At 37.0% G+C, this 10151-nt stretch overlaps 1 protein-coding gene across 1 annotated transcript in view; it reads left to right on the top strand.

Annotated features, from left to right (window-relative positions):
* Positions 1-5189, top strand: part of LOC104624394 (guanine nucleotide exchange factor VAV3-like) — a gene marked incomplete at its 5' end in the record, with an annotated part of 71001 nt that extends 65812 nt beyond the window's left edge. Inside the window, 2 exons of the mRNA XM_010291750.1 lie at positions 2509-2660; positions 4426-5189. Of these exons, the coding sequence (XP_010290052.1) occupies positions 2509-2660; positions 4426-4467 (194 nt within the window). The remainder of the gene's footprint in view (positions 1-2508; positions 2661-4425) is intronic.
* Between the last annotated feature and the right edge of the window lie 4962 nt (positions 5190-10151).

Genomic DNA, 10151 nt, shown 5'->3' with positions numbered 1-10151 from the left:
GTAAAACTGATAACTGCAGTGCTGATAAGGTATAGGACATAACATTCATGTCAGGATCTAAACAAGTAGTGCCTACATCTGATTTCCTTAGAGGGGAAAAAGTATGTTTGAACTTTAATATACTTAATATATCACCTAGATTTTTATGACATCTTTATATTGTATATATAAATGATAAATTGAGATGCTGATTTTCTTTTATATGGCGTTCTGTACATCCTGTATCAAGTATCTGATGAGTATACTCTGCATAAGCAGTCTGAAATGTTGGCCTGAACTTTAATGGCATAACATAAAAGAGGGCATAGTCTGTTGCCAAAACAGGTTTTTAGGCATTCCATTTTTGTGATGTTTCTAATAATATTTTAAACATAGTATTTGTTGTTATTTTAAGATAAAATGTTTGTATTGTCTCTGTAAGCTAAAAATATTTGAATATAGAATGATTTTCATATATTTCATATATTTAATACTATTATTTAAAAGCCTCTGTTTCTATGAAATGTCCCCAGTGGGGTCAGAGGAAAACTTAAATACAAGCAGAGTTGAAACTGTCAAGATTTTCTAGCTCATTTGCCATGTTTTGTGGTCCTGATTTAAATTAAAGGCAACTAGCTATAAACTTTTAGTATTAGATTGTTGAAGGCATTACTAAAACTAGAGTCTTAATGGTATTTCCTAAAGATAATTGGGAATTTCTGATAAAGGGTTCTGAGAAAAAAAGATGATTAATGTATGTACATTACAGCAAGTTGTCCATCATGATCATATGATGAATTCTTCTGAAACCTTTTCAGTAGGAAGCTTGCTTGTGCTTATAAAAGCTGTCATGGTTTAACCCCAGCCAGCAACTAAGCACCATGCAGCCACTCGCTCACTCCCCCACGGTGGGATGGGGGAGAGAATCATTAGAATATAAGTGAGGAAACTTGTGGGTTGAGATAAAGACAGTTTAACAGGTAGAGCAAATGTTGCACACACAAGCAAAGCAAAACAAGGAATTCATTCACCACTTCCCCGTGGCAGGCAGGGGTTCAGCCATCTCCAGGGAAGCAGGGCTCCATCACGCGTAATGGTTACTTGGGAAGACAAAATGCCGTAACTCCGAATGTCCCTCCTCCACCCCTTCCTTCCTTCTTTGTCCCAGCTTTATATCCCGAGCCTGCCATCCCATGGTCTGGAATATTCCTCTGGCCAGCTGGGGTCAGCTGTCCTGGCTGTGTCCCCTCCCAGCTTCTTGTGCATACCCCACTTCTCACTGGCAGGCCAGCATGAAAAGCTGGGCAGTCCTTGACTGCTTAGCAACAACTGAAAACGTCAGCATGTTGTTGACATTTTTTTTTCATCCCAAATCCAGAAAAATTAACTCTATCCCAGCTGAAGCAAGGACAATGCCTATCTACAGTGACTTACATAGGAAAAAAATGACATTAATGGAAAAAAAATTTAAAAAGAATGCTTTGGCCAAATAATCCAACTACAAAATGCAATAGAGTAGTAGGGTTTTTTTTTTTAAACTGCTCAAGTCAGAGGCCTTTATCTCTTAAGTGCCATGTCCACTTTCCTCTCATTGGAAGACTTAGGCATTTCTTTTGCAAGTTTGGGCATCCTACATCAGGGTTGGAAACATAATTTCCTATAAAATTATTTGGGAGGAGGGGGTTAGGTTTTGAAATGAGACCTTTTGCACATTTGCTTTTTAAAAATATTTCACAACTTTTTACTCCTTAAAATTTCTGGGCTTTACATTGACAAAATGCTTACATGTTGATGTAGCTTAAAATTTGTAAATATTAATTTCACTGAAACTTAGGAAAAGATTTTTTTTTTCTTCATTAAAAGTTTTGTAGAACAAATTTCTTGGTGATTTACAGAATACACTCCTGAAAAGAGTAGATTTACATCAAGCAATGTTCATGCAGATTGTAACAAATGATCCATACAAATTTCCTGTGGAAACGCTTTACTTTCTTGCTCATGCTGATGTTAGCTTCCAATTTTAAGTGCATTAATATTTAACTTGGGAGTTGTTTTTGAAAGAACAGCACCTTATTCTATTTGTTTTGCTTCATTAGAGGTTTAAAGTTAAGTCAACCGTAAATGCTAATAATTCTTTTGGAAAGGAACTAGTGACCTGTAAAATATGTTGATGTATGTAACTGGCAGCAAGTTTTATTATGAAGCACAAAAATACAACAATTGCAAATGTATTTAGCAATTTTGGGGTGGGGCATATTTTATTTATGGTTTATCTAGTTTGACTTTTTTCTAAAAATAAAAAGAACTACTAAAAAAATCACATAAATTCCCTTCAACTTTTACACTATTCACCTGTGTTTAAACCTTCTTGATCTGTGTAGTGCAGATGCTTTCATATTTGCATAAAATTAATGCCAGTGTATGTTGTTGTGAAATCATTGTTTTATAGTTTGCAGTACTGGTGTTTACATTACTTTAGTAGCCTTCAATTAACAAACCCTAATAATACCAATGTCTGTTTCATTTCAGTGCTAAGCCCGAAGGTGATTGGCATTGCCATAGCCAGGTATGACTTCTGTGCAAGAGACATGAGAGAACTGTCCTTATTGAAAGGGGATGTTGTAAAAATTTATACAAAGATGAGTGCGAATGGCTGGTGGAGAGGTGAAGTAAATGGAAGGGTAAGGTTGTGGGTTTTTTTCTCCTTTGTCTCATTTCTGCCTTCACTGACAGTGATTTTGTAAAAAAAAAAAAATATGTAAGTTGTGTTCCTACATTCCTTCTTTGTACATTTAAATTCACAAGGTACAACATGTTCTCATCATTGTTTCATAGGAGCCAGGCAGAACTTTTGCCAGGCAGCTTTCCCAGCATCTAAAGGAATTTGTTATTTAATGTGACCTGCCAGGCTGAATATTGGGGCAAGATTATATGGTTGGAAAATAACCAGGTTTAATAGTATAGCTACCGCTGAACTTTCTTGAACTGTGTTGCATACATGTATTTGGGGTCAAAAGCTCAGTTTCCTGGTGCTATGGAAGTCTGTATAGCAGTTTAACACCGAATGGTTTCCACACCTTTCTGCCAGACTACAATGCAATGGAATCAGCCATGTTTTTTAATAGGAGGCTGCTTCTTTTATCTCTAAAAATGTGGCTTATATGTAGTGGCATATTTAGCAGGAATTTTTACAAAGTCACTGTATACTGCACTCTGAGACTTGTATGGAAGTAAAGTTTCATTTTTGACCTATAAAGGCTATATTGTTTCAATCTTAGTATATTGCTCTTTAATGCAGGTTAGTCACAAGCATTTGAGGCTGCTCTTCCATGTCTAAAAGGCTGAGATGCAGGGTCAAGGAATGTGAGGTGGAAGAAAGTAGATTGGCTGGAAGCTGGAAATGAAAGTTGCAAGTCTGGTTGTAGTAGATATCCAGATTTACTGCTATATGCAATCTGGAGAACTTTTTTTTTATGCACATGAGCCTGGTTATGATCTTAAAGTGAAATGGTCAATTAGACAAGAAGAAATAGCGAAGCAGAAGAAGTAGCGGTCATCCTATATACATTTTACATGTGAAGAAAACTGAGCATCTTATTCGAATGCAGCTATCCACATCCTAAAGGATGCCCTGTTATATGCTAGCATTCTTTCTGATAGCTTTCACAGCCTGGACCTGAGATCATAAGCTCACCTCTGAAGATATTTTGGCAGGGTAGTCTAAACCAAAATTTATGCAGTTACTCCTTCCAAATATGCTCTAGGTTTGGTTTTGAGGTCATTCATGAATGTTAAATTGACTTAGGTGTAAAGAAGTCTGAGTGAACAACCTAAAGCGAATAGATAAGACAATAAGAAATATGACATTGCTTCCCTGTACATCTTACGTAATACTCATTTGACACATCATTAATTTCAGAACAGCATAATAGCATTATAACTTATGAAGTGTAAAACACTGGACTCTGCCTTCAAGTTCTGTCTTATTGAAAACTCCTGTTTGCGGCAATGGAATTTAACTTCATGTAATGCAATCAAATCAGTTGCTATTTCCTTTGTAAGAGGATTCCCTGGACCTGACTGAAGCCTGTTAAATATTTCACTGCTCATTCAAAAAATAGCAGCATCCTGCCTGTAGTAAAACTACTGCTCTTGGCATTTCTAGACTTTTTTTCTGAATGCTTAGACCTCCAGTTTGGGCAAAAGTTGTTTTTTGTGGTTTTTTGGGGGGTGGGGAAGGAGGGATTTCGTCTCCAAATCATCATATCTGCAAGTTGTTCTTTTATTTAGGGTACTTAGCCTAACTGTGGCAGGTCAGTCAAGTTTATCTTTGTAATCTTATTCTTATATTACTGAACAGACCTATCCTTGTTTTGCCTAGTTTGGCCATTTCAAAAAACCCTGTGCATCTCATGTATTATTTTGTTCTGCTTTTCCCCTTTTTAGGTGGGCTGGTTTCCATCAACTTATGTTGAAGAGGACGAATGAATTAAAAACTTTCCTCTGCTGAGCAGCAGTTTCAGGGATTGTAAAAATTTAGTATCTTCAAAGTGTTATTGGTCTTGTTAAGTATTTATACAGCAGCATTTTCGTCTGTCTGAACTTTCCAGTCTTAATGTTGGGATTTATACCGAAGTTTGTGCTGACAGATTGATTACCTTGCCCAGAGCTGTGCAAGAAACAACGTGCCAGTTTGTCATCACTGGGGATCAGTACAAAGTCCAACCCTCACCCTCCCAGAAGATCTCTGGAAAACAAATTTCTTCATGCTTCTTTTCATTTCACCCTGTACTATACCATGAATACTAGCTATGACTGGCTATTTAATAAGTCTCTTTTCTTCTAGCTAACATCTGTGATGGTATAAGGAGATGAAGGCTTATTATTCCTTATCACTGCATGCAGAAAACAGAGTTCAGTCATTCCAGTGGGCATAAAGTATAGTCAGTAGTCTTGTCTTGAAACATCAAACTACTTATCACCTTACAAACAGTTTTACACTCACAAAAACATTCTGAAGGAAATATATAGTAAACATGAGTAGCATTCTTGCATATATAATTAGTTAACTGACTACTTTGAGGTCCTGCCTAACAAATCTTCTAACAATTTGTTTAAAGACAACATTTTAAAAAGGTGTCGTGATGTGGCATTGCTTGAAAAAGCGTCCACAAAATGGAATTGTGGGATCCTTTCTTTGTCATCCCAAGTCTTTTTGTGTGAGGTTTTTTCATTTAAGCAGCTGACCATAAAAGTGCAACTGAGGATAGTCATGACAAGATGAGTTTTAAAATTTTCAGCATTAATATTAAGAAAATATTGTAGACCTATTCTGTAGGAGACTATAATAATACAAGATGATGTCACTTCTCAAGGACAAAACTGTTTATCTTAACCCTGATTGATTCAGAAGAACTTTGCTTCCAACTCTAACCTGTCTTTTCTTAGTTACGAGTTTCTATCACCTTTTGTGCTCTTATAAGGTAATGCAAAGTGAACTTGAAGACTTCTTTCTAGCCTTTCCTCTCTTGTTCCCTGGAACGTTAATGGCAGTTCAGTGAGTGACTGGTGGTGTTGCAGTGTTAACAAACATCCACGGGGAAAAGTGTGTCTAGGTTAGCTAGCTTGAAACATCAGGCCTTGTAAAGTAGTGTCTGCCCTTTGGTGAAGGAGTGTTTGAATATATTTATGGACGATCAGAAGTGCTGTAGTTAGAAGCTAACATAAATAAGGGTGATGTTCTCAGATGTGCAGTTTTGAATATTTAGATGATGTCTAACCTGGCTTGAAAACATATAAGAAAATAGAACTCTTAAATGCATTTTCTTTCTAGGGGTAACGTTGTCCAGTCAGGACAGTTAATTCATCCTGTCCCACATCCAGTCTTTTGCTTTTCCCTGTCCCCTTTTCACATAGGCATCTTGCCATTAGTGTTCGTAGACACTGCACAATTTAACGCTGCAGTGTTTCCCACTCTACAAGCAACAATATCTACTGCTCATCCACAGAGCAGAACTTGCTAGTACATATTTCAGATTCTTTCTGGCCTCCTTCTGGCCATCAGGAAGAACCAGGTACAGCACAGAGGATTCACAATAATCCTTCTCTCCTCTGCAGCCATCTTACTGATCTGCTACACCTAGCATACACTGCTGTGTGACCAGGTGAAAGAGAGCATCTTCTAATTAGAAATCCTCCACTTGTGAGATTCAGCCTTGCAGATGAAACTGCTGATGCTCTAACTTTTCAGGGATTTACCTCAGAATTATGTAAACTGTGATTGTGTTGAGTACATTACTTGATGAAACAATTGAGAGCATTTGTAAATATGTAGACATATAAATATGAATAAAGCATAATTTGTAAATGATGTACAGCAGTGTAGACTAGGGTATGCTGTCTCTGATGATGTTTTGCCATGTGGTTTTATTGTCTATTGTGAGCCTGATCCAATATTCCTTAAGTAGACAAAGTTGATTCTTTCACAGTTTTGCCTGCTCAAGGGGTAGAGGAACAGGCTCTAGGCCTGTGAAGTGTTTAGTGCTTTGCTGTCATATAGTTCTGAGAAGAGGCAGTTTAATTCAATACGAGTTGAGAAGTACATCGGTCATTTTCAACAGCTTGGTTTTAGAATAAATTTGAGTAGTCTGTCTATCCTAAAGTTGCTGTAAAGCTTTTAAGCAGTTCCTGAGTCCAGTAATCAGCCTTTGAGAAAAATGAAAGCCATAGCTAAACTTACTTTTGTGGCATAAATCTGCGTGTCATTGTCTGTGTTTAATGCCTTGTATTGATTGAGTTAATGCTGCATCTTAAACTATTTTGAGTACCAAAGACTTCCTAAATATTCTGGGGTGTCTCTTTCATGTGCTGCTTTTGCCTGTATGGAGGTTTTGTTGTCATGCAAAAATCGGATTACAGTACTTTAGTTTGTACTATTTTGTAAATATGTTAAATATAATAAACTGGTTAATTTTTTGTTTAAGGGTATGTGTCAATTGGCTAGTATGAAGGTTGTGCTTTGTTTGTCTAACCACCTTCTCATTGTGAGCAGATGTTGATAATGTTGTGTTTTGATTTCCCAGATTTGTATAATCTTTGTTTAGCTGTAAAACTGAGCTGTCAATGTAACCGGGATAGTATAGTTTTCTGTGAGAGCTTTTTATTGTTGGGATGATTTGCCTTCTGCCACATCCAGGAAGCTGTTGGGGTTTTTTGATTTGTTTTTATAGCTATAGAGAACATTGTGGAATCAGTCATATACTATTGACTTTTCACAGACAAGGATGATACTTGTAGTTTTTTGATTGAAAAGAAGTTCTTAAAAAGTTTCATTTTGTGTGTCATGTTCCATAGCAATGCCCTTTCTCTTCTACCTTCTGCTTTCTGCCTGTGTCATATATGAATTAACATACAAATTCAGGTTGAATTGAGATAAAATCTAAAAACATAGTCTGTGTCCTAATTTCATGGATAACCTTTTCATGATGTAACCCATTCATGCATTTTTTACAATATAACATTTATTATTAATGTATTTATAAAAATATTTCTGGACAGGTGTATTAATTCAGCAAGGTCAGTGATGATGCAGTTACAGTGTTGTTTCATTGTGTCACTTCTGTTTTTCAGTAGCAGAGATTTTCTTGTGGAGCTGCCTTCCTAACAGATAATTATTAAACTTAATGAGGCATTTACACATCTCTACAGACGTAAGGCATAATTTTCCTGTCACCCATGAACATATCTCATAGCTAAGAGTCACACCTAATGCGAGATGCAAAAATGTTTCTCAATTAAATTCTCTTGTTAACAATATCACACTCAGTCACAGACGTTCTCCTTTCCCTTATATGCATGTCCTCTGATGGTGAGAAATTGAAAAAGCACTGTAATTAGGGCATAAGAACCACTTGTGACTCTATTCTAAATTTTTTTTTTCAGTTGTAAGGCTTGGAAGCTTATTTGAAAACCTCAGCTTGGGGCGGGGGGGAAATCTAACTTGAACAATGAAAATTATGCCAACCAGGATACCTTTCTTCGCTGCCTCACAGGCAAACTTGTGATGCTCTATGAAGGAGAAGAAAAGATGGATTCTCAAGGTTTAGCAGTTCATAAAGGTGAGAGAGAGGTGCTGTCTAGAAGAAAGTGGGGCTTGTTTATATAAAATACCCAGCCTCAGACCCAGGTTTTGTTTTGTTGACTTTGATGCTCAGTGCAAAAATGTTTGTTTCTATTTCACAATCAATATTACCAACCCTTTGGAAAAAGAGCTGCCATGTCATACAGTTTCACCAAGTGTATTGACACTACAGTAAATTAACTCTTGTCTCTGCTACAAACTGGGCTCCTGAGAGCCTTACATTACTATTTTATCTGAAGTTCAAGTTCTTCTGTTCAGAGAGCACTGCTTATTCCATTAGAGTGACAGAGGAAGCACTCCTTCACTATTTTATTGCTGAGCATGGCATTATATGACGTGGAGAATCTCTTTGGTTAGTTTGGGTCATCTACCTGGTTGTGTCTTGTCCCAGCTTTATTCCCTGCAGGGGGAGGGCACAGAGTAAGAAACACAGAAGGCCTTGATGCTATGCAGCACTGTTTAGCAGTAGCTAAAACATCAGTGGGTTGTCAGCACTGTTTTTGTTGCAGATCTAAGACACAGCACTGTAAGAGCAGGTATGAAGAAAGCTAACGCCATGAATGAAGGTAAAATGACAGGTAGAGATGCTCTGTGTAGATGTAAGCGCAGTGCTTTGGCAAGCCACGGTAGTATCTGTTCTTGTCAAATTCAGGTGGGGTCATCACTGGTGTACAACTTTGAATCTTGGAATGCATTTGTTTAAGAGAAAGAAGTTAATACCTTCCCTAACCTTTCTTGAAATGTGCCGTGGAATTTTAGCTCTTACCTAGGTGTCCACTATATGGAGAAAGGGTAGTTTTGAGTAATTTAACTTCATAAAGCTGTGAGAGGCGATGTTAATGGTACCCACTTTTTCGCAAAATGCTGAAATGTGTGATGTGTGTATAATTAGCTAATAGAAACATAGAAAGGATTAAGCATCAGAAATTGACTGCAGAAGGGCGATTCATTGCATTATCTTAGGAACTTCCTTTTAAAGAACAGAGCGCTGTTTGTTTTTATAGCAAATGAGATTTAGGTTTCTAATTTAGTTTTATAATTCCCTATCAGCTGTAGTGTATTCTGCCCATTCGTTATAAGGATCTCTGCTGCTTACATGACTGTGTAAAGTTAGGTTTTTATTTAATAAGCCTCCTGAAATGTTTGAGTTATTGGTGACTTTTTCTGGGTTACAGTTTTTTACTTGGTAATGTGCTTTTCAGAAAAATGTGTGAGTTCATTTTATAATGTTGCAATCTGACCTTAAGTAAACTCTTTAACTTACAACTTTGTTGTAACTATAGTTACAACAAATGGTGTGTTTGGAGGCGGCTGTTTGCCAAGGGGCTTGAGGCTGGTTTTCTTCCTTCAGAACTCTTTTTAATATTAATAGCCTAATATGTGGCTTTAGAAAGATTAGAAATAGAGAAGATCAGAGAACAAGAACTGAAAAGTTGATACCATACCATATGTGTTAGAAACAACCTGGTGTGTGATAACTTTTCTAAATGGTTGCCCAAAATATTAAATGTCCATTGATAGCGTTGGATTGGAAATAGAAATTCTCTAATGTTTCAGTATGGGAAAACTTTGCTAATGCAGTAGAAGGATCAAAGACCCTTGGACTTGGTCCCAGTCCTACCAGATAACTTTATAAATCTGTCTTCAATTAGTTGTATTTTTTCCCAAAACAATTAAAAGGTTTCCTCAAGGAGATGCAGTGTTGTTCCTAGTATTATAATTCTTACTCATGCGTAAGGCTAACAGAAATACGTATAATTGAAGAGACCTTTTTCTCAGGTAGTTTTATAATCAGTGTCCCTGTAGCTCGTAAGCTATTACAACGTGGAATGTGCCAGGAGGCCCCGAACCTACTAAGTCACCAGGTGATGTACATACACCTTTCCTACCTCTTCTCCCAGGTACTTTGTTTCTTGAATCCTGAGTTTGTTTTCCCTTCCCCTTCTTGTCAAGTGCTTTTTAAAGTTGGTATCTGAGAAAGGCCAGCTGGTTAAATACAGTGTGAATGCAGTGGGCTTGGGAACTTTTCCTC

Source organism: Phaethon lepturus, unplaced genomic scaffold, assembly GCF_000687285.1.
Source record: "Phaethon lepturus isolate BGI_N335 unplaced genomic scaffold, ASM68728v1 scaffold13137, whole genome shotgun sequence".
Lineage (NCBI taxonomy): Eukaryota > Metazoa > Chordata > Aves > Phaethontiformes > Phaethontidae > Phaethon > Phaethon lepturus.
The sequence above is the reverse complement of the archived record's forward strand: the minus strand, read 5'-3'. Positions and strand labels throughout refer to the sequence as shown.